This window comes from Enoplosus armatus, chromosome 11, assembly GCF_043641665.1.
Source record: "Enoplosus armatus isolate fEnoArm2 chromosome 11, fEnoArm2.hap1, whole genome shotgun sequence".
In the NCBI taxonomy this organism is placed as follows: domain Eukaryota; kingdom Metazoa; phylum Chordata; class Actinopteri; order Centrarchiformes; family Enoplosidae; genus Enoplosus; species Enoplosus armatus.
Genome location: NC_092190.1, coordinates 18716258 through 18741169, shown reverse-complemented (window position 1 = coordinate 18741169; position 24912 = coordinate 18716258). Strand labels below are relative to the sequence as shown.

Genomic DNA, 24912 nt, shown 5'->3' with positions numbered 1-24912 from the left:
TATTATGCTAAGCTAACTGGCTGCAGCTTCATATTTACCGTACAGACATGACAGTGGTATTAATCGTCTCATCTCAGAAAGGGAATAAGCGTATGTCCCCAAATAGTCCACTATTCCTTTAAACTAATATCTCTTTATAACCAGAGACCAGACATTCAACACAGCAACACACTTAGTTGCCAGTTTATTAGGTACACCTAGCTGAAACTAATGCAGTCTAATAAGACAGCCATGCAATAAATAAATCCTTCCAAAACAGTATTCAGTCTACCTATGTTGATATAAATGGATATAAAAATATTAAAAACACCTCTCAGTGTAATTCAAATTCAATAGCACCACAAACTACAGCCTCCAAAATGGCCATAAACTTGCATCAACACCTCTCTAAAAGTTGAACATTATACAGCAATCTTCATGAACGTAGGGATTATTGCAGGGCTGTTCCATTACACTGCATTAGTTTTAGATAGGTGTACTAAATAAACAGGCAACTGGGTGTTATGTCATGATTCAAATGATGCAAATGCTTCTTTAGCATCTTTTCAGCCGTGTGGCTATGCTGCACACCCGGGAGCCCTCAAATCGTCTTTCATGGTGAGCTGAATTAGGTCAAAAGGAGTTTCGATCACGGCATGCACAGCAAACAAGCCGGTGCAGGTGTTACTTACTCCATCCTGGTGACCCAGACAACACAACACAACAGTGAGAGGAGAGGAAGGACTTGAGAGTGAGTGGGGTGAACAAGCAGGGATATGAAAAAAGACATGAACATATGGGGGGTAGAGGGACTGAAGGCATCAAGCAATCTCCATTTAGTCTACACAGTGCTCTGTCTTGCATGTGTTTGCATGCACATGGTTATTTACATGCACGTTGATGCCCAAATGGCTGGGCTACATTGGGCTATATAAATAAAATTGACCTCTGCCTATGCTGTAATATGTAATGTTTACTGTGTAAAATGTTTGACAGTGTAGCCATAACATGTATATTGTGTGTTGAGAATGTACGTTTCCTGTGTATTGAGCGGTTTCTTAATGTTGTGGCTATTTTTCTACTGAAAATTGCTGATTGTCGCATTGAGATTTCAACACTACCTTGCCATAAAAAACGATTTCACCCCTAGGAGCAATAAAGCTGATATGAATGTGGTTTTATCAGCCCTCCGTTCTTATTGATAAGCTCCTCACAGGTAAAAAAAACATGCATGCAAACAGCCTGGGGCAAAATCCTTTTATATGTAATAAAATGTTTGGGTGGTTAGAGTCTGTCCTTGTGGCTTATCAGAACAAAGAGAGCGGGTTTGATCTGCCATTTGTCTTACCTCAAATATCTCAAAGCCATAGATGTCAAGCACACCCATGACCTTGTGGCGAGTTTTAGCTTGTGCCTGCAAGGAGACAATACTGTCAATATTAGAAATACACTTTGACAGTGATGTGCTGCCAGTTTAACCTGGCACTATAACAGAATAATTGATTAAATCTGAACTGAAATAAAATAAAAATGTATTCTGGACATCACCTTAATGCTTTCGTTGATCCTGGTAACGAGCCAGCTAAACAGACGACTGTAGAGATTTTTGGCGAGGGCGTCTCGGGCATAGTAGGCCTGTAATTAAACACACATTATTGGTGCATTAATTAATATTCACTTCATCTCTGCATACCCAAAATAACAGAGTCCTTGAAAAAAATCCAAAAAGCTAATCCATGACACCACCAACACAACATTACTCTGAGGTCAGGGTAATCATCTGAACCATTTCCTCTGCTGCTTCTGGACACAGAGGGCCCATGTTTACAGCCTCCACGTTACATGAACAGTCTGAGTGAACTCACTAACCTCTAAAATATGACCTACATTTGAATTTCCAGGAGGAATACGGCTTATCTATAATGGAGAGGTTTTCCTGTAGCAATGACATGGATGAGAGTCGGCAGCCAGAGGAGCAAGTCAGGGGGAAGAAATGGCCCTTTATCTTTTTATGCACCGTGAGTGAGTGTGTGTGTGTGTGTGGTAATGTCAATACAAGTAGGACAGATATGCATTGGTATAACTGGTGCAAGACAGATTTGTAACTCTGACCTGGGATACATTCAGGGTCGTGGACACTTTCTCCAGCTTAGCCTCTACCGTGCGGTAGCTGAACGCTCTTTCCAGCACTGACTGTTCGATCCCCAGCAGCTCACACATCTCCTTCAAATCTGCAAAACACGTACAAATACACTAACAAACACCACTTCTGCAGAGTTCAAGGGGAAAGGACAGAAATCATTATTCTTATTGTATATTTTATGTTGCAGCTGAACATAAAACTGATAGATCAAGTGGGTGGCAATGATAAAAGACTTGTTTTTTAATTAAGTAGAGGCCACATGTTGCAATAGGATTGCAACGAGCCGGTGATTCACTCAAGAAAAAAAAAAAAGACATTTTCTCAGCAAAAGTGGCACTTAGATGGATCATGATACTGTCATGGAGGGAAATATGTAAATGAATATTTGCCTAAAGAGAACAGCTGTGGGAGGGATAACACACACACACACACACACACACACACACACACACACACACACACACACACACACACACACACACACACACACACACACACACACACACACACACACACACACACACACACACACACACACACACACACACACACACACACACACACACACACACACACACACACACACACACCAATAGCTCTTGTCACACGAATCATAAAATACAAATCTGTACTTGGTGAGGAAGACTGCAGAAGAGATTAAAGCAGCCAATAGGGGGCAGTAGCTCAACATCAGGCCAATTGGACATGTGGTTCAAAAGGTTTGTGTAAAAATGTGCACAAAAAAAAGAATATTATTCAGTTGTCTGATATTTATCTAATCACAACTAAACACCCAGAGGGCTCAGTTGTTCACGACTACATCAGGCTGCCAAATCATTTAAATAAAAAGGTGGAAATGAGTTATAAAAGGAAGATATTTTAATAAAGGAGACACTCTTTGCTTCCTGTTTGTCGCCTGTCAAACCCACCATTCTTGTCTTTAATGCGGCTCTCGTCTGTGCCGTTGCAGCGTGACTCTGGCTTGAACTCGATGTTGCCGAGCTTCAGCACGGCCGCCACCAGCTCCAGCACCGACTGCACCTCGTCCTCCATGAAGCCCACAATCTGCATGGCGTTCTGGGAGGATAAAACAGGAATAAGTCACAGATCAGCTGAGGTTGTTGAACATGGACGCAGGGTTGCAAAAGGGAGCTATAAATGCATTGTAATGTGACGGTGTCTATGACCGGGTAAACACACCAGTTCAACACAAATGTCTTCTGCAAGCACAAATCCTCTTATTAGTCATCACCAATCAAAGTTGGATTTGTGCACACTGGAATAGAAAAAGGCTTGATCAAAGCAGAGCTACACCAGCCAATAAGCTGTGTCAACCAATCACCATGTCTTTAATTCAACAGTGTCTTTAGACTGAAGTCTCTATTTTTAGGGACTCCAAGCCAAACTAAGAGTACATTTGATTAACATAATTCAATGGTGCCAAGAAAAGAGGAGACGAGCAAAAACCCTTAAAACACATCAGCTCAATCTACTCTTAACTGCAAATTACCCAACTGAATATTTAAACATCTTGACCTGAAGCCCAGTCCATCATACCAGTGCCAAATATGAAACAACTTCCTTTACAAAGCTGACAAAACAGACGATTAATGAAGTGCTTGAGATTTGTGTTACGAAGACCCACAGCTTTCTGTGTCTTGTTTGCTGTGGTGCTTTCATATTTGTTGAAATTAAACTTTGTACCAGAATTAAGTCAAAATTCTAAACATTAAACTAAACATTTAAGTAAATGTTCAAGGGAAGAAAGTGTGGCCACCTCTGGCTGTAAAACAGAAAAGGCCATGTGGAGGGACTTCCGGTGGTGAAATGCAGCTGTACGGGGAATACTGTGAAAACTCACTGTGGGAGGTGTTGAGAAGCAGGATGTGAAATGCAAGGAAACAACTAGAGTAGAATGTGGCATAGCAGACTGCAGTGGTTTATACAGTAGCTGAGTGCAACAATAGAGTGCAATAGTCTCTTATGGACACAACATCCTATGTGTCACCATCAGTAAGGATAAGGAGCAGCAATACAGAACATGTATGTGCACAGATGTATCTAAATAAAATGAAGCAGCTGGTTTTACCCAAACAAATGCAGCTGCCACTGTGCTGTTACAAGTTGAACCATTGTTGAAATTTGGTTTAATGCTGCACATGGAATTTCCCATGTTCTATCCAAGCAAATGTAGTACTTTCAGGTTATAGTTCACTTTCAAGTTCAGGCTCAGTTCAAAGTTCGCCTGGTTTTGCAATAGTTGGGAGGGAGTCTGGTGTGGAGTGTTTTCACAATCGAGAAGACTGTACTCTGTTAGTTTGTTATGTAAAGGAGATAAGAGAGAAAAATCAGCCCGCCTCTACCCTCTGTGCAGGATTTAGATGAACTCGGCATGATGCAACAGAGGAAAGTCGCCACTGGAGCGTGCCGCTGCCGTGATGAATGTGTGTTCCTGTTCGTCTGGTTTTTGAGACCATTTGTGTTTAAATAAAAACTGGAATCAGGACATTTTTAGGAAAGTGAGACAATTTTCTACCAGTCCCCAGACGTTATTTGGGGGTCAAACTTAAAATATCAACTGGGAGTATGTCTAAATTAGGGTTAAGAGTAATTTTAAATCAGGCAAATACGCATAAGTACTACTCACTCTGACTGTCCTGAAGTTGGCTGCATCATCCAGCCCATTGACCGCGGCAGAGTCCAGGCTCAGGTAGTTGTACTTGCTGAAGTCCCGATCCAGCTTCAGCTTCTCTGTGACACACAAACCATGTGGTTGCCATTTAAACTACATTTGTTTAAAGCAGGTTGGCTAAAGGCAATTTAAGCCGTATTTACATTAAATGCAAATTACACAACTACACACTCAGCTGGACGGTGCCTGATAAAAAAAACAAAAAAAAAAACAACACGATCTTGTAATGATGGTCATGAGCTGCATTCTTCAAGGACCATCTAGAAAAAAAAAACACTTGAAGGTGCAAAGGTTCAAATGGGTGACACCCCATGCCTTAATACACATTGGTCCAACCTTCAGGCCATTGTCACTCCAAACACTATTTCCACACAGCGTAGGCACTTCGAGTTACTGCTGTAAACATTATTCTGGAAGATCAAATGGCCCTCTTAAAAGCCCCCGTATCTAGTAGCAAAGAAATCCATTCCTCTCGTGGGTGCATGTGTCAGATTTCATTAGTGGTTGCATTAGCTACAGCTGAATCAAGCCCCTCTGATGTGTGTGCTCTAGAGTCAATGACCATTATATTGTTCTCCTGTGTTCAGGTCATGAAACAATGATCTCTGTCCACAGAAAAGCAAATATAGGGAGCAGGTTTCACGGCTAGTCTTTGTTCTCTGTGCTGTTTGTTAGGCAGGAAGATTGGGTCATTAATGCATCAGCCATGTGTCCGTGCAGCTGCGAACCTGCTGGGAAATATTCATCTAAGACTTTAACACGAGGAACAACATGCTGATGCTTCCCGATGACAGTTAAGAACTCAAACTTCATGATCCATGTTAACCATCCCAGTCTGGTGTATGACACCCTAAATCAAAACAATGTCAACAATGAAGATTTTCCTCTGGACACGACTGCTCGCTAGCTACAGTGAAGCTTGATTCATTACTTCCGGAGTGCAGAGATGTTTATATTCAGGGACCAGAAATGATTCCAGGCAAGCTAAATATATTACAACCCCAGTTTGTAGTTTGGGCTGATAAGAAGGTTGGATTTAAATTTTTCAGCATTTCAAAACTGCCATGTCTCTCAGATCCAGAAGCCCTTTAATCTTTGAGTTAAGTTTGTCCCTACTCACACTACTGATGCCTCCATTCAGCTCCAATTTCCAGCATTTTTACGACTTACTGAGGGTGTCATCGGAGGCTCCAGACAAGAGCTGATAAAAGACGTGGAAGTTCCTCTCTCCTCTTGGCTGTTTCACCACACGTGACTTCTCCAGCAGATCTAAAAGAGTAAAGAACAACAAAAGGAAACAGTGACACATGACGACAAAAAGTCCTTTCCTAATAATAGTCTTCACAGGAAATGATTCTGTGGTGATTCAGTGGTGTCCTTGAATAGTAAATGAGGGGTAGATGCCCAACATCTGTGTGGAGCTCAGTGCAGTTTCTGGTTTAAACTACTTTATGTATTCAAGTTGCCATGGTGACCAAGCCAATGTTGGTAATTGAGTGTGTGTATAACTACAGGAAGTGTACAAGGAAGAAACCACGCAAGGATATCAAACGTCAGCCCTTTCTTTCGGGCTACCGCCCAAGTGCAACAGTACCTGATTAAAAGGGGACCATCATCTGCTCACCGCATTAGGCTGAGTATGATTTAATTAAAGAGCAACTGCAGAGCTCAGCATCTGAGGCTGCTTGAGATCCTCTTCACTGCCAGTCTGGCTGGATAATAGCATTCAATTTGTCGGGTTAGAAAACATCTTATTTTAGGAGACTTAAGAGTTTACATTGCACTGAAGTGAACATTTTGGGAAAATAATATCCACACAAACTTCCATTTTAACTATGACGCAACCCCCCCCCCCCCCCCCCCCCTCACAAACTCTGACTCAACAGTGTGTGGGTGCTGAGAGGACTGAAGTGCCACTTTGCACTGCATGTGTGGATACACTACGAGCACCTAACTAGAGAGCCCTAAACAGAGACGTGGGGTTGTCAAGGATCAGGCTGAATGCGATTCTGTGGCACCCACCTGGCCATGAATCACACAAGTGACCAGATAAGAGCCAGCACATCAATAATACAACATCAACTGAGCTGTGAGGGTCAGAAAAATACCACTGAAGAGCCACTTCCTCCATATCAGCATCTTATTTAATGATATTAATATTTTTGGTCCCGTTTCTTTTATACTTTCGTGTGAAGTCTCTATTATTCTCAACCTAAGGGCCAAACCGTTCAGTCATCTTGTTTTTTAGAGCCATAGCCTCCCATTTTCTGCAAGCATCCTGGACAGCATTTGTTACAGACTCTGTTCGCAACATGTTCCGTTTCCCTTAGATAAGCAAACACACATTAAAGTAGCAATGTGGGATCAATATCCTGTTATGTTTTGACTCAGGGCTTTGGCTGTTTGGCTGCCAAAAAACTTCTTGCCACTCTGTCATTACCAAAGCTACGGAGAATTGGCTTTTCAAAAAATTATAGCTATCTAATCTAAGCTGTCGGAAGCACTGAAGGCTCGGAGGATGAAGGACACATCTAGGGGAAAATAATGAGCTGAGAGGTGAAGAGAAATCCATCCAGGCCTGCCCTGCAAGAACATCCTCATCCATCTGTCTAGCCAGCCCTGTCTGAAGCAGTCACATGCCAGTGGCTCTTCTTCACAGGCAGTCCCTTGTGCTGGACTAACTCGGGCCAACAGACAAGAGGTTCATTTGTGTCTCGGCCATCAGCTCCTCTCTTTGTTTCTGTGACCTCTGGCGGAGAAGTCAGTGCAGACAAAACAGTGTGAACAGAGGCAAGATAAAAACCAAAACAGAGGGAAGAGCTGAGAGAAAGTCAGTGGGTAGGGGGGGGGAATGAGATTGGCTCCAATAAAGCATTAATCAATTTTAAAGCTTTCATAAAAATGTGCTACTGGAACAGACACTTGTGACAGAAATATGGTGTGTGCAACTCTGCACAAACATTTACAGATACAGAACAGTTTTAATTTTAAGGGCATTTTTATCTCATTATTACTTACAGTTGCTGATGACTCCACCCAGAGGATCTCCTTTGAAGTCAAACTCAATGTCCATGTACTTCCCCTGTGGATCACAGCACAACAGTTACAACCTTAATTTACACTGTACACTGTGAGTTCAGCTCAGTTCATAGTGAGGATCTCTGCACAAACCCATTCACGTTACGATACAGCACCAGCTGCCAATCATAAACTGCTGTGAAATAACTGGCCTCCGTGGAGGGAAAGCCCCCCCCCCCATCATCCTGCCAAGTTCTTCCTACTGGAGGACTAAAACAAACCATTTCAGGCCCCCTCTCTGCTTCTGTATAAAACTTGGAAGTCAGAACATAGAGTCCTGTGTGTTTGATCACCCCCCCCCCCCCCCCCATGTATTAATAGCAGACAGGTCCTCAGAAAAGGCCAGGCTCTGCTGGTGAGTGGGCTCCAGCCAAACTCAATAAGCCTGCTGCACTCAGCGAAATAAAGTGACAGTTTGATTCATAAGTCTCTGATGAACTGGTATCTAGTGGGGAGGCTTGAGGTCCTTGTCTAGAGGTTTATTCCAAGGTTACCTAAATATAAACCGATCAGGGGCATAATCCTTTATAATACTCCCTGATACAACTGCACGTCCAAGCGCTGGCGTGTGTTTGTATGTACCAATGTAGGTAGAGGATTGAATATGGTGTGAAAAGGAAAGCTAAAATTGGGATTGGAAAAGTACATTGGCGGTTAGCCTGCTAGCTGCTACTGGCTGGTATAACCAGTTTCCATTAAAACCAAACATTGAGACAAAAAATCCCTTCAGTCTTTTGGCACCAGGACAGTGTGTTGCAATCAGACTTTTGGATGTACTGGAAGTTCTTCAGATAAACTGACTCACTTTTGCAGCCAAATTAACATGAACATGGACACAAGTGATAGTGTGATAGGGGGTGATCTGATGTAATGTCGTGTCATAAGGGAGGAACCAGAAGCAGGCTGCTGCTGCTGCTGGATCAAGCCTCCCTGAAAATACAGAGCCAGAAAGTGTGAGAGTGAAACAAAAACACACCCGTCTCCTTTCATACGGCTACTGCCTGGAATCTTTTTCTGAATTTGTGTCCGTCTGTACAAAGAACGATGCAGACATGGAATCATTCTTATGATGCTATCTCTGCCTTACATAGAAGATTAACATTAGATATCTCCAGTTTCAAACCACAGTAGTTTGAACAGGTAATCATAGGAGCAAACTATCTGGAGCTCAACTTGCAAACAAGTGCTATTTTAATCAATTGAGAGATGAGTAGAAAATAAAAAAATCAGCGCAACAATACAAGAGTTCTCTTTTGGCAAGGAAAATTAGAGAGGTCAGTGTGATGGCTCTGTATTGGCATTTAGCCACATTCTGTTGTTGATGAAGAGCAGTGTAGGTCAAAAGGCCTTGGACCATATGCCGTATGTAAAGAGCTTTTACAAAGGCCATTTAACTTGTGCGAGTGCAATAAGTCATGTGTGCAAGGCCTGCTGTAATTCAGGCCATGCATGGGCTGGTGAAAGGTACAGATCCAATACATACATGGCAAAGATATTACAAAACACACTTGTGACAAAAAGCCCCCACACAAGGATGTTATTTCCTGTATTTTTTCCATTTGTGCTCGACATCACAATGTTGCCATGAAACACGTACTAACACGCATCACTTACCAAGGACATGTGTCTGCAGGAAACCTTGACGTCTTGTGAGCTTTAAACCGGTTTGTATGTGCAAACACCATCAAGCCGTTACAAAGGCTGTTGTGACTTAAATGTATTTGTGTCTAGACAGAATCACTGTCATGAGAACTGAGGGAAATAAGCTACCATAACATTGTAGATCCTACTTTCATTTCACTGTGTAAAGAAATTAAAAAGAAACAGAGAGGGAAACAAATCTAGGGAATTAAGAAACACTGTGGGGCTTATTTGGAAAGGAAAGAGAAAAACGTGGACAAAGTGCCGGATTATGCACAAGCGTGAATGAAGTCTGAATGAAAACAACAGAGTTCAGCATAATTTTTAGCCAATAAGGGTTCATTAAAGAAGCAACCATCTAATTAAACACTACAACAACATCACAGTTGTTTTTCAGTTATGAAAAGGATACTTACAAATCTGGAGGAGTTGTCATTCCTCACTGTTTTGGCATTTCCAAAGGCTGAAAAAGGAGCAAAATCATAATGGGATGTGATGAAAATATTGGATGCAGAATTTATGCTAATCCATCTAGTATAAAAGTTATAGCCAATACAAAAAAAACTAATCAAAGCTTGTTTACAAATATTCCAAACATCATTAAAGATCCCTAACATTGTGCCTCAATCCAGCTAGCTGTCAATCATATAAAGGGCTGGATGTCAAAGCCATTTCTACTGATGAAGCCCCATACTTTTGTATGGATTAAGCAAAGCGCGAGGGCTTTCCAGGCTTAGAAGGGGCTGAACCTTGCTGTCACACAACATTCGACAAAGTGCTCCAATATGTGCCAGTGCTTATAAACAAAACAATAACACCACAAGTATGATTTTTTTTTTTAGTGAGCAGGTTAAATGCAGCATATATAAATGTGCATATATAGGCCTTGTGTTATGTGCATAGGTTATCCTTTTAGAACAGTACTTTCCCATCCCGAGCCCTCTCAATTTGCTTCGACCCCCCATTTCTACATTGAAATGCAAAATGTTGTCATGCATCGCAGCGCTACTAGCAGAACTGCCTAATTGCTGATAACAGCTGATTAATGTGTGTTTAAGGCTACCGTTAAGAAAGGAAGAGGAATTAGAGCAAGAAATGAAAAGTCATAGAGGGTGACAAGGAATGAAACCAATAAAGATTCGGAAAGAAAGCGAAGCAGAGAGTCATAGAGAGCAAACATGACTCAGACACATTGGGAGTAGCGCGATAACTGTGCCCCTCGTCCCCTCCCTCATTTTTAGCGTAAGGGCAATTAGATCGGCAGGAGCTAAACTCTTGCAGATGTGCAGAGTTTCTGCAGCGACTCAACCCGGGCATTCAGCTTCATCATTCATGGGCATTTCCTGTCCAATGCTCCCAATTAAAATACAGCTGTTCCTGTGCCAGCACTGAGCTGTGGGAATGACACAGTATGTGTGTGTGTGGTAAACTAGGGAGAAGTTGAGGAAATAAAAAGTGTGTGTTACATAGTATTTATAGGATTCCTAAATCTCTTCTGCTGATCAGTTTACTTCTCTGTGACAGTACAAATTCCATGTTTTATGTGTGGTGTCAGTGTCGACGCACTATATCTAAAAGTTAGTCTTGTAGTTGCTGTGTGACTTACTGTGTTGGATAGCTAACTACCAGGAGTTTCGCTGTGATGAAAAACATGAACACATATCAAAGATGATCACAAAACTCCATCAAATAACTAACTAATGCGCGGTGGGTGAAAGGTAGCTGAGGGCTGCAAATATACATCATTTAACTTCTTCAACATTTTGGCAAAAAGACGGCTGCTTTCTCAGCTGCATTTTGAGGAGCCTTTGAAATGCTGTCAACACAGATTCCGTCTCCAAATGTGATCCTCAGACGATCCCGCCCCTGAATTGGGACGCAGCTCGAGTGTGAATGGCGCTCACTCACCCTCCAGCACGGGATTGGACTGCAGCAGCTGTTCCTTGACCTTATTCACCTCCTGGCCCTTCCCACACACCGCTGCCACATATGACATCACCAGCTTACTGGCCTCTGGAACACACACACATAGACACACACAGATAAATATTAGGTCAAAGCCTCTGCTAGACATGACTGAGGAACAAGTGCGACATGCCCACCCATCCCACCATAAAATTCCCCTTACCTCATCCCCCCTGACACCCATCAGGGCAGGGTGGGGATCATTCATTAGTCTGGGGTACAGAGCAGAGGAGGAGGCCTCATAATTGAGACCCACTTTGTTTAGCTAGACGGTGACCATTGTTGCATCATGTTATCATCATTCACATTATTTCAGAGGATGCAGAAGAAACATGACTTAATTTGGATCGAAAGAGATGATTCCAGTTCATCCACTTCTGGTGTTAGAGCTGGAGCTGATCTGACAGACTCAGAGTGTGCTGTGAGTGCAGCGTGTTCCCAAATATAATTTTATGGATGAGAAACGTGACACAGGCTCAAAAAGGCATCTTGTGCTGTCTGAAACAAGTGACATGCCTTGTAGGATGACTGCTGACATCAGGATCATCCCCCCTGTCCAGTGAAATGACAGTGACCCAGAAGTGATGATGATGTGTGTGATGTGCCAAGGAGGGATAGAAGAGAGCCTGGTACAGACTGCTGATGAGACTGGCACACAAACAGCCCCAGACACACTCATATATTTTGCCAAGGTAGAGGAAGGTGTGCAAAAAAAAAAGTACAGATGAAGAATTACTGCTTTGCTGAGTAACAAGGTATGCACTGCTTAATCTTCACATTTTTATCTCTCATGGTAGCAAAATAAAACTTCCTCAGTCATCTCTCGCAGACAATACAACTATGTTATGTCTCCTGTACGCTATGCTGGCATCTGATAATAATGTTCGTCACAGCTCCTCACTCCTACAGGAGCCACAGCTCAGAGCACAAGAAAACCCCCAGCCAGACATGAATGTCAATGACCCATATCGATGGGGTAGGCACATTTTTGATGGACTTATTCCACTACAAAGCTTTGGGGCCGATGAGATTAGCGAAATCCAAATTTATCTCCTCGACTTGGCTGAACGGCTTCTTGGAGTGAGGTTTTTAATATCCATGAGAAGCTGAGAGGGCCCGAATAAAGGCTAGCGCAACGTGCAAAACACGATCTGTCAGACTGTACTGTGCTTTCCATTGCATTGTCTGTGTTATTGCTGTATCACTGCATCTCACTATTGAAATGATTATGATTATTCTGGATAACTGACGATCTTATACAGCGTTGACAGCGGCTTTTGTTAAAATGGTTGTGTGGCTTCGTGGCTCTTGATGTTTGCTGCCAAAGTGCTAAAGGGAAAGTTATGTTGTGGAATCTGACCTCATCAATGGACCAATAGTTCAATACCATCAGCAGCATGAAAACAGTCAGTTACATCAGTCAGCTACATCAGTGTAGCAGTCATGAGACAAAGGTAGGGCTGGGTGATGGACTAAAATAAAAGTAAAATAAAAGTAAGGAGGGGACAGCCATACATACATACATACATCTGAGGAAATGTTTTTGTTTATGAGTCAACATTTGGGCATCTATCTTGCCATCAATTTTGTTTGTTGTTTTAATTCAATATCATGAAGTGTCATCTCTCAATAGAATTGTATTGCGATCCATGACATCATGTTAAGGTATCGTGGGTCATTCCTGAGGTCTAATTGCATGACAAGTTAATAGAAGTCTTTGTCGTATGATATTCAGGACTTTAGTGAATATTCATACAACATATAATTATTTTATAATATATGAGCCACATGGCCAGTTTTAATTGGAAGCAAATGGACACTGTGATTACGAATCACTCCCACACTCAAGTCTGTCAAACACGTGCAACTCCAGTGTGGTTTTCTGGGTTTGAAGCAGACAGTGAGATCTAGTGATAAAGTTTCGGCACTAGAACAGTGCTATAATAAAAGGACTTGTGAAAACTAATGAAAATTAATTTAAAAGTTGCTGAAATGTGAAAGTCAATAGTATATACTAGAATCAATCAGTCAAGCAACCTAAATCCAGGGGTCAACATTTACAGTTCTAAGTATGAATGTATGTCTGTGTCTTTACTGTACAGGATATTATTATAGGAGTAGGTTGCGACTGCTTTCCCACTGTTTGTGCTCTGCCAACTCAATATGGCTTTTACCTGCGACACAGCACTGCCAACAGAGCAGGAAATGCCATTCCTCTTGGGTTTCTGTAAGGTATGTGAAACTGCTCCAGAACATGGCCACACTATTGTAAAAACCAACAGAAATAAAAGGACCAGGGACATGAACACAGCTGCCTCCAGCATCAGCAGGCTCCATTTAGTATTTGTATTCCAAGGCCCAGTCTGACACGGGCTTTTAAGTTTCTTTACTGGGAAGTGTGGATGCTGACTGTAAACGCTACTTACGTTACTGTCACGTTTCATGTTCCAACATGATGTTCTCATGAAAACTGGCTTCAAGCTGCCTTTTAAAAAAGGTAGATATGATCTAAATCTCCACATAACAACCCTCATCTTACAGCGGCCTTAAGAAATACGTTTTGACTACACTTTAAACAGAGTTTTGTTCAGCACTACAAACAAGAATTTGTCATTCTTAACCCTCTACGGATGCATTGACTGGGTGATTGGTGTTTACTCTGATCATGTAAAAGTGTTTTTTTTTTCCTTGGCTTCTGATGAATGAAGAACTTTTCATGTTCATGCTGGGAACAGATGCCTTGCTGATATCAGTAGTCTTAAGGTATGTGTTTGTGCCAAGCAGATCCCAGATATGAATATGTGTTACTGAGTATCAGGGTGATGCTGGATCAGAATGTACACCGTCTGGCATCTTGTGTCTAATTTCCCCAGGAATAGGAGAGATGGTAAATTGAAAAGGAGTTAGGATTTGGCTACTTACCGGTTTTCCCAGCCCCACTCTCCCCTGTAATGAGGATGCATTGGTCCTTGTCCTGGTCCCTCAGTGAACGGTAAGCCTCATCTGCCAAAGCATAGCTGCAAAAACAAAAAGCACAGAGTCATAAGCTTTCACCTAACAATTACATGCCCTCGGCTTACATAACATCCTTGTTTTCCAGGATATTTTGGGGGTGATGCAGAGATGATGGGGTAAAAAGAGTTCAGGGGGCACCCTGGTAGCCTAATGGTTAACCGCAACGTGTCTCTCCCCATGTTTCCCGTCCCTCTCTACTGGCTGTCAAATAGTCAAATTGCCAAAAAACAATAAAAAAAATCAGTTCAGTGAAATAGTATGCTACTGTGCCAGGCCGCATGGCATCCACCATAATCAATTGCATGTGGCTTTATTGGAAATTGGGTCGCATCTGTAGGACAGCCACAGCAGCTTTATTTAGCTCCGCTGGCTGGTTCACATTTAGGATTTGGCTTGGATGGTTAGAATACTGACCATTTCCTTCTCCTTTTCCTAAAAGGAACTACAGCACTAACACAGCTAAAGCTCCTGCACTCACGCTTTTTTCCCTCATATAAACTGATTGTTTTAACAGTCACATAATACGTTTTTTCCAGTTGCTATAAAAAAAAAATACACAATTAGAAATGAATGTGCTTTAATTCTACTCTGGAAGGTGTTTGAATAATGCAATTAGTCACTGAGAATGTAAAAATAACCCATGGTGGATTAGTGAATGATAAAAGAGGAGTGCCCATTATAAAATGAAGCCTATTGTCATACATTCCAGGATGGTGATACAATGGGGAAAGTGGGATTGATTATTGCAGTTTCACCCCCACTGGATTTCAGAACAATATATTATTTGTTCTCTTCATGCAGACAATCCCTTATGATGGTTTGAGAGAAGGGTGTGAATGGTGTGAGGGCACCATCACAAAGACACCTTTTTATCTTGTGTGGCACAGTGAGTCTGTAATTTCAATGTGATACACCCACAAAGAAGGAACACTAAAGGGTGAGGCTACACAGCCTGTGTCACAGCTTCCATTTGGCAAGCAAACAGTCGCATACAGCACTGCAAGAACCGTGTTCTAACTTTCTAACCAGCAGGACACAAGATGGCAAATTAGATGGCATTCATTACTCAAGAATTTGTTTCCAAAGCCACGTCTGGTAATAGCTGTGATTGTGCCTTATGACACACTCAAAATGTCTTTGCTGTTGAGAAATTGGGCGAGTTAGTTTGAGACACGGTAAAGTGGATTTGGAAGACTACATCATCTAAGACCTCCATGATGATGATGAGTCTGTCTGTACGGGTGGACCATCACAGGAGGGAAACTGGGCTAAAGGGTAATGTAACTGGGGAGAACATTAGCACTGCTGAAGTGCCCTTGAGCATGACAATGAATCTCTACCAGCTCTACAGGTGGATTAAGTCTTAATATAATTTAATGCTGCTAGCTTCAAAACGATGAAGGGCTGAATCTCCCAGGCTTTAAAACATAAAGCTAAGATCAACATCTTTAAGTCTTATATTTCACATTGGAGTACAGGATAAATATAGCTTGAAGTAATTTTGGAGGAATGCATCAAAATAGTCTCTCCCCAGTGTCCAATTTGGTCCTTGCCTGGAGGGTGGGGGGCACCCCAGGTCTCCCAGGTCTGCGTTATATCATTAATCAAGTATTTATATGCACAAAGTGTACTAGACGTGAATGCAGGAAGGAATGTCTGACATTCACAGATGCTGACAGGGCTTTTCATATGGCGGTACCACAGGGCTCTGTACGTGGGTCTGAAATGGGATATTGAACTCCGAGCATGGTTGCTGAGGTTACATTTACTTGTAGAGGCAATGCTGTCAGATTCAAGCACACTGCACATCAAAATGTAGCGTGGCACCAACCAGCAGGGTAAAGAAGTGGTTAGACAAGGTTCAAAGGGATTTCTAAGAGAGCTGTTCAGACTGCATTTGAGTCTGTATGCTGAACTGTTATGCGGCATCGTTCTGCAATTTGTTTATCATCTACTTCAACTTCCACAAATACACCAAGACATGGAAAAAGAAGCTAATGTCTAAATCTAAATTTGGGGTGCAGCAATTAATGTATCAGTGGAGTCAGTGCGGTGAGGAGCAGAACTTGGAGTATATAATCACACGCTGAACTAACACTGACCTCCAATTTGAAAAAGTAGCTGATTGCTAGTAAGAAGCCATGACCGAGAGGGGGGCCAGAGATGGACAGCCAGATGAATGCATTCCAGACCACAATACAAAGTTAAAGCTCAGGCTGGCTAATGGAGCTTAAGGTTCTGCACCATCACACATCGTTTTGGACCAGAGCCCACACAGCCCTGCAACTAACCCTCGTAAGCCCCCCAGTGTGGGCCCTCCACCGACAACAAACCCTCAGAAAAAGAGGTACACTTATGTGGAATTTCTCATCATAAAAAATCCTTTAAGTCAAGCTGCTGTAGCTGGAATACTGAAATGACTTAAAAAAGGTACCCTGTGGGTGAACTCTAGAGGCGTCATGGTGCACTATATTTTAATGGGCGGGATCCCATTATGTTGTCCGTGTTATCTTGTGTTCTACTAGCATGAAAGAAGGATGCATGTGAAGACCATAGACGTATTATAAGAACTGGACTTCAAGACGGTACCCATTTATTCAATTTCTCTCCCTCGCTCGGCCAATGGGCTTTACTTTACATACCGTGGTGTACGCAGATGAGCACACAGGTGAAAATAAACATATCCCTGCCGACTGAAGAGGGCAGTAATGCAAATTTGTATTGCATGCAAATCATACAATGTCTCTTGATTTCACACTATTCCACTGATTGACATTAGCAAAGAAACTAAGCAATGCCTCAGCAAACTGCGAGGATGAAGTCAGCGGGCCAATGTTACCATGGATGTCAACAATGGAGGCTTCAAAATATTTAAAAATTAAAAAAAAAAAAAATCTGCTTTCATCTTGTTTACTGGGCTTCAAAGATACACAAAAAATAGTTCTGGTGAGAAACACAGGATGGGTTAAAAAAGTCACATTTCTGTCCACCACAGCACAAGCCTCTCACCCAGAAATCCCCACCCCCACAATCTGTGATCACTGCCCAACCCCTACCCTCTCCTGTACACCATGTTTGTATGGTTGAGACCTGCCACAGGACATTACGTCACTTGTTGAAAAGGGCAGCACAGCGCAGCAGATGTCTGCTTTGTGAAAACACGACTGTTGCCTGACGTGATCCTGACAATGAGCAAACCATCATACAATTATCTCGCCCCCAGAGGAGGTCAGTGGGGGGAGGGGGGGTACCAGGAGAAGATGAGGGGTATAAAATAGGAGTGGGAGGACACACACACACACACACACACACACACACACACACACACAGCTAGTCATATGAATATGAATGGGCATCACATAATCACAATATGAATAGAAGTCAGCAGAAGCTAGGGGCCACACCCAAAACTGTGCACGTGCAGATGACCAGCATGTCTAAATCTTAAACATTTGAGAGAAAGAAATCCAAGCCACAAATTACTTCTCACAAGAAACTAATGTGTATTTTTATTCCCACATACAAAAGCAAGAAAAACAAGGCAGAATTAGAAGTGATGTACATCCCAGTGGCTACAGCATGGTGCTATCATTAAAATCATGAAAGCAGTATGAACAGCAACTGAATATACCACTTCACAAACATGGAAGTCAAAATGAATGATGAAGCACCAAGGTCACCATCAAAGGCAGAGGAAGCAGTGAGTGAGGCACCGAAATCCCAAAGGCCTCCCTGATCAGTGTGTGGAGCTGGGTGTATGTGGGGGTTAGGCTGGGATAAGGCCTTGAACCATAAGTGCTGCTTGGCACCTCCCCTTCACATCTGCCTGCAGGCTGTAATTTGGACTTGCACGTGGCAGCGGTGAACACAAAGCCACACTGGCATGAGGTAAGCAGTAGAAAATAGTCTAGTCAGTTTTTTTCACTTCCAACCTCTGGTAACAGGGGCACAGGAGGAGATGGTGGGCCTGCAGTGTGAGTCCTGAATCTTAAAAGGGTGGTTTACTTTTAGGGCACATGTATGTACTGTATGGGCTGAATCACAGCCCACACAGCCACTGGGAGATGACAGGACTTTTGCAATCCTTTTCAGAGGTTGTTAGCCATGTCTCAACAAAAAATACAACTTTGTTCATTCTCCAGCCCCAAAATGGATAAACTCTGTTCAGCACTTTGATGCTAAATCCAGCTATGTTTCTATTATGTGTCTGTGTGCATGGGGGGCAGTACAGTAGCCTGTGATCTCAGTGTGATCTGGCTCCTCCAGGAGGCCACAGGAAATCCGCCTGGCTCTGATGGAACAGTCAAGGAAGCAACTCTTTCCTGATGCTTTATGACCAGGTGGAAGAGTGGGTGGCTGGCGCAAGAAACACACCCCCACACACACAAATCCATTACAGTGACATGCATTCATAGATTGTTTGCGATCCTGCTGGTGTGGGTGGGCAGGCAGCGGATACACACATGCACATATACAGACAAAACACCTTGGTTCTGACAGATGTGGCCCATCTGTGTCTTGGTTATGACAATGTGTTGTTGTTAAACAGATGGCAAGGAGAAGATCAGCACACAGGGCAAGAATCTGACACAAGATCATAATAGCAGTCTTATATTCAAAGAGCACTTTCAACTTCCAAGGTGCAATAAAGAATACCTCTAAGTCTAAATTAAAAGCTCAGAGTGAAATACTGCTGCCAAAGATCTCTAATTTATTCAACACTCACTAGCTGATGCCTGAGATGTCTATTCCCCCACCCATACATCAAACTTCGAGGGGGTCCAGGGCTTTAATTTACTTTACTGCACAGCAATTTAGTGTTCCACAGCAGGGGAAAACACAGGCTCAAGTTGTTTGTCTGATCCTTGGAAAAGCAGGAAACAGCATGCTGAGTAAGGTAGCAAAACATCCTCAAAGTAATACTCAAACAAAGACTCCTCTGAGCCTCTTTTAGCAGGTTTGTGAGAACCAGCATGCAGCATATTTAAAACATACTAAATATTCAAGTGACTCCCAATTATCAGGTGTTAAAAGGGCTAAAAGAGTTGACCGAATTGTGTGAGTCATGCAATTTCATACAATGATAAATGACAACAGCCTTGTGCTTTTGGCTACAAGATATAGAAAAACACACACAAGGTGTGTGCACAGCCACAGACAGGATGGTGGAAACAGAGGAGCAAGATGTCTTTTTATAGCCCAGAAAGCATCAGCTCCGTCAGGTTTGAGGACTTCCTCTCTTCGTCCTGCTCTCAGCCTTCCACTGTGGCGGCGTTTCTGGTCACTTCAGGCTCGCAGAGGCCTTGCAATGTAAAACTCATCTTGACACTGACATACAAAGACCAACTGACCTTTGGTGAAACAAACTGTTCTTGACTTGTATGACTGTATGATAATTTCTCCCTTGAATGAGTGCTCATTCAATATTAGTACAAAAAGGAGTCTAGAAAGAACTTTGCTCTTTGATTCTAAGGACTGACACCAAAAGGAGATGTTTGGATGTCTTTCAAATGGCTGACTACAGTAATAGGTCGTGGATAATTATAATTCTGTTTAACTCTATTGGAATGATCTCATCACACAAAGGCTGCATAGAAATAAACTGTTATGCCTAATTTAGAACAAGATCACTTGGCATGTCTTCAAAGAAGCAGAAAGACCTCAGGGTGACCATGTGACCCACTGAGCCCATTCAGACAACAGACAGAGTCATTGTGGGTCAGGCCGCCAGAGTAATGTTGGTCCCTCATCTGCACCACAGTGGTGACACCTTCTCCTGCTCCACACCAGGAAACGAGGACGCCACAGACCGAGAAGTTTGGTGGAAGGGAATCAGGTTTGTAAGAGGGTTCTCTTTCCAGACTCAAAAGAAACCGTTTACAACAAAATATTACAGTTGAAAGGTAACAGAGAAATGGCCCCGGTTCATAAAGGGTGCATTGATTTAATTCTTATTTGCAGCTGTTTGCAACTGGGTTCATGCAACAGTGAATCAAAGCACTGACATCACACGGGGATTCCTGCAGCAGATTTTGTAGCAGAGGTGGGCTGCCTTGGCTGAAATGAAGATCATCTCATTCAAAAACAAATACATCTTCATCATAACGAAACATCAATCACACGTTATGTTCACTAATTCATCAAGGCAGCATGTCGTAATGTTGGCGCAAAACAGAAAATCAAGTGAAAGGTTTTATTATGAATGAATATTTAAAGGCTGTGATTCAACATTATATATAAACCTAGCCATCTTTCTAGTTAACAGCCATGGATTCTAGTTTTTCCTACTCATTTTTCCTTTATTCTCCATTACTAAATTGCATCTTTATCAGGTTTGTTTCTTACTGTGATACATAGTTAAACTGCATGATGCAAGTCTGAACTGTAACAGAGTGCATGCAATGGATTCAACTGATAGAATGTAAAACATTGATAATTATCAAATCATTTAGCCTCGATATGTCAATTTATATAAACAGATATTGTCCAAGCCCAACTTCCCATGCAAAAGGCTTTGGCAGTGGACATTAGCTGATACAAGCTTAACCTTGCCACGATGTCTGGCAGATTAGATTTCCATTAGCATTTACAGTTTCTCTGTGTAATGCCAGCATGACCCTCAGGGCCCTTAGCCAGGCCCTTTGGAAGATCTTGGCCAAATTTCCACAGCCAAACTGAATCCTCAATCCACGCAAATCACTTACAAATCTGTTTCCGAGCTTGTTTGATTTCATGTGACCAATCACATGCTGCCCCACCATGACCGTACACCATCAACCGCACAGTGAAAGTAGAACTTCTGTGGACTTGTGTGTGAGCCTTTTGACGATTGCCACTAATGAAAATAAAAAAATACATTATTGTATGTTTATAAGCTTATATTTTTGTAAGATATAAGGTTGCATGGTGGAACAATATTCTACACAGCTGACACGAGTCTTATCTATTTGCCTCCATTTTGGTATGACTCTCACGTGTTATGCAAGCTGTGTACACAGATAAAAAGCTCAATACCCATTGTTCCGACTATGAATAGACAGTTTACAATGGTTTTTGGACAATCACAGACAAAAGAAAATCTATAAAATAAAATCTTATGCTCACAGAAGCAATAAATGACAGCGCAGGCAATGTTTAATCAGTGCCGTGTTTAGCTATCGTCAGGTAGATGCATTATCTTTGAAACAGAGGAATTCATAATCTGTCTATTAATGATTGCCACTAGGCTTAGCAATCTTAGATACTTTGTGCTACCAAACAGAACCTGGTTCACACGGTATGAGAAATTCAATATGCCAAATGGCACAACCACTGAAGAAGATTTAAAAAGAGCTTAAAAGTGTAGTGTGTGTGGTACTGGACAGCTCTCTTAAGTGCCAAGGGAAAGCTATTACCAACGTACTGGAAGAAACACAATTAGGTTGGTCAATGACTTAAAATGTCAGTATAAGTAAATATAACACCCTGCTACCTTGGGATCTAAGCTCTAGAGGAGAAAGAGGCCATGACTGTGTGTGTTTAAGGGTGTATATAAGTATTGTGTGTATCTAATAGTCCAAGTAGGTGTGAGAGTGCTGCATCTATGCACAAATGTAGCAATTGATTATAACTGGTTGCATTATCCAATTGAATACATTTGCATTTTATTCTTGGGTTGAAGAGGTGGGTGGAAGAAGGAACACACATACACACACTTTCCCAATCATCTCTCTCTAGGTTCACCGAGCTCACCATTACGCCAACACACATGCTGGAGAGGACTTGCTCTACCCACCTGAGTCAAAATGCCATTTCGACAAGTGCCCACTTAAATCTACCTACGTACAGGTTCTGTGCTGCAACTCATGTAAGCCTCCTTGAAAACAGTCTTTTTTATGTAACACCAAAACAGTGTACACGTGGCATAAGCTTGTTACTAAATAACTGCAGCTGAAACAGATTTAAAAAAAATGGAAAGAATGTCAAAAAAGATGTGTGCTATTGTACAGAGATGTGCCTGTCCATGGTCCATACAGAGGAAATGGTGGACACGAATGGTACATTTTCCTACAGTTTGTGATTTTACAACAAACTCTTGACACTTGAGTCGGCTGCAAGACAACACTGCATTCACACAGCTCACCTCAACTTGGGGAACTCATTCATCCAACAATGGTAGGTGCAATATTTTGGCAGTTTAAACCGCATTTCAATGCTGGTTTTTTTAAGGTAAGACCAATACAAGGTAAGAGGCAAATGTATTTGGGTGAACTTCCCAAATAAACCTGTGTGTACCTTTCCAAAGTCCATCCTGGCCACGGATAAAGCGGTAAAGTAACATGGGTCTTTTATCTATCCGACATCTGGCATGTAAACACCAAGTCCTATGCCTATTGTTCAGATTTTAAATGAAACACAAATGAGTAGTTGGGAGTTTCGTGTTGCACAACATAGTATCATCAATCCGTTCTCACGAACTTGGCAGGCCCTTTGATAGAAATATGCCTGTAGTGATGAAGAACTGTTATCAAACTGGGTAAAAAAGACAGAGTTACAAACCCACGCAGGGTTGGTAGATTGACTGAGTCCATCACCGGCAATTTTTGTCATTTTATTTTGCTAATATATATCAGCAATCGCCGGTTGTTGGGCTGACAGTGGCTGGTTGGAAAACTTTAATATAATCGTCCAACCCTAACCCCACGTGACCTGGGTATCATCTATGATGAGGCATTGCAAGGACACACACAGAAAACACCTTACGAAAAAAAAAAATAATAGACCACTTATAGGGGAGATAATATTCCTAGGCGTCAAAACTCTATAACCAAGCAGATTTCAAATGTCAAGGTGACAGCTGAAAACCCAGCACAAGGCCTCTTAGCTCCATTAGCCAGTCGTGGTGCCCCGCTGTAGCCAATGCTCTAGTGGCTCTGGGTATTGAGCGCAGAGAGCATCGGTGGTCTCAATACCTCATTAAACATCGGGGAAATACGATCCTACCCTAGAGACATGGGGCTCTCAATCTGTGTCTGGCTTGGATGGCAAGGGACATACAAAAGATGGCTCCAGGCCATCTGTAATGTTGCTGTGCATGGTGAAAGGCCACTGATTAGTTCATCTCTAATGCCTCGACTTTGTGTAGAGGGGAGGAAAACACCTGCCAGTTAATTAGGAGGTGCCTCATCTGGGCACAGAGCATTTTTCTAAATTGGCCGGCAGAGGAAATGGTGGACACGAATGGTCCTCTGTAAAAAAAAAACAAAAAAAACCAAATAATTTCTTTTTTCTTTAACAGAGGACCACTCGTGTCCACCATTTCATCTATCTATCTATCTATCTATCTATCTATCTATGCTTTGCATGTCTCTGGGAACATGAATAAACTTTACAGCTGAGTTTACGTTTAAGTATTTTTGTGAAGTAAGGCATTTCAAATGAAAATCAGATTTCTTAAACATTTTTAATATCACAAAAATGTTGAATTTAAGGTACAATTTCCTGACATAATTTCAAATTATGGATATTTTGGGGATAATACTTCTGTCACAATCTCCAGAAATCAGATTACTGCCGTCTACATTGGTCACGCAACCATGACAGGACATGCGTTACAAGTCGATGCATTCTCATTGAAGCACGTCTTCGATTTGTTGTTTTATTTTTCCTGTAAAATACCTCATTTGCTTCAATTCAGTGTACTTGAAATCACATATTTTGTATCTATTGTGACATTTTTAAAGTCTTGGTAAACTTCACTTGACAACTGCATGGAAACATCTGCTGCCTGACCTTTTCTTAATTGATCAATATGTACTGTACTGGTCTCTGGCCTGGGTGAGAGCCACTGTTTATCTGAAATAACTCTAATTAAGATGGAACTTAACAGGCAATTAGGCTACAGACAACTTTAGAGATAGGGGACCAGCTGCAGTTCTCCCTCCAGCTGATGTGTGTACACACACACACACACACACACACACACACACACACACACACACACACACACACAATAACTATTTGTCTAGGGAGTATAAGAGCAGGTGTGAAACAGATGAGCACCTGCACATACTCACTGGCCCTTACTTGTGTTCATACAAAAGCCCTGCCACACATTCACAAGGCATTTCAGACATCCTTGGAGATGCAGACACACACACACACCACACACAGGGTGAGCCAATGATGATGCAACAGCATTAATCAAGAGCAACACGTTTTACAAAACTAATCCAGCTCGGGCACCTTTTCCTGTCTTTAGTCAATAACCTTAAGCTATATTAATCTTCTATTTCATCCGAACAGACTATCCGGGATGCTCAGACAATTCCCACAACACCAAGTTAGACAATGAATGAACTTTCATACAGAGACTGCGCTGTGTGCTCTGAGGACAGTGAGGACCAGTGATTGTTTTAGG

General features: G+C 42.1%; 1 protein-coding gene across 4 annotated transcripts in view; it reads right to left on the bottom strand.

Annotated features, from left to right (window-relative positions):
• The window catches only part of myo1b (myosin IB), a 57227-nt gene that overhangs the window by 16192 nt on the left and 16123 nt on the right, over positions 1 to 24912 (bottom strand). For all 4 annotated transcript variants that reach the window (XM_070914019.1, XM_070914021.1, XM_070914018.1 and 1 more), the window contains exons 4-13: positions 14421 to 14515; positions 11442 to 11546; positions 9950 to 9996; positions 7833 to 7896; positions 5985 to 6083; positions 4770 to 4873; positions 3052 to 3199; positions 2092 to 2210; positions 1528 to 1614; positions 1328 to 1393 (exon numbers count right to left, since the gene is read on the bottom strand). In XM_070914019.1, coding sequence (XP_070770120.1) covers positions 1328 to 1393; positions 1528 to 1614; positions 2092 to 2210; positions 3052 to 3199; positions 4770 to 4873; positions 5985 to 6083; positions 7833 to 7896; positions 9950 to 9996; positions 11442 to 11546; positions 14421 to 14515 — 934 coding nt within the window. The remainder of the gene's footprint in view (positions 1 to 1327; positions 1394 to 1527; positions 1615 to 2091; positions 2211 to 3051; positions 3200 to 4769; positions 4874 to 5984; positions 6084 to 7832; positions 7897 to 9949; positions 9997 to 11441; positions 11547 to 14420; positions 14516 to 24912) is intronic.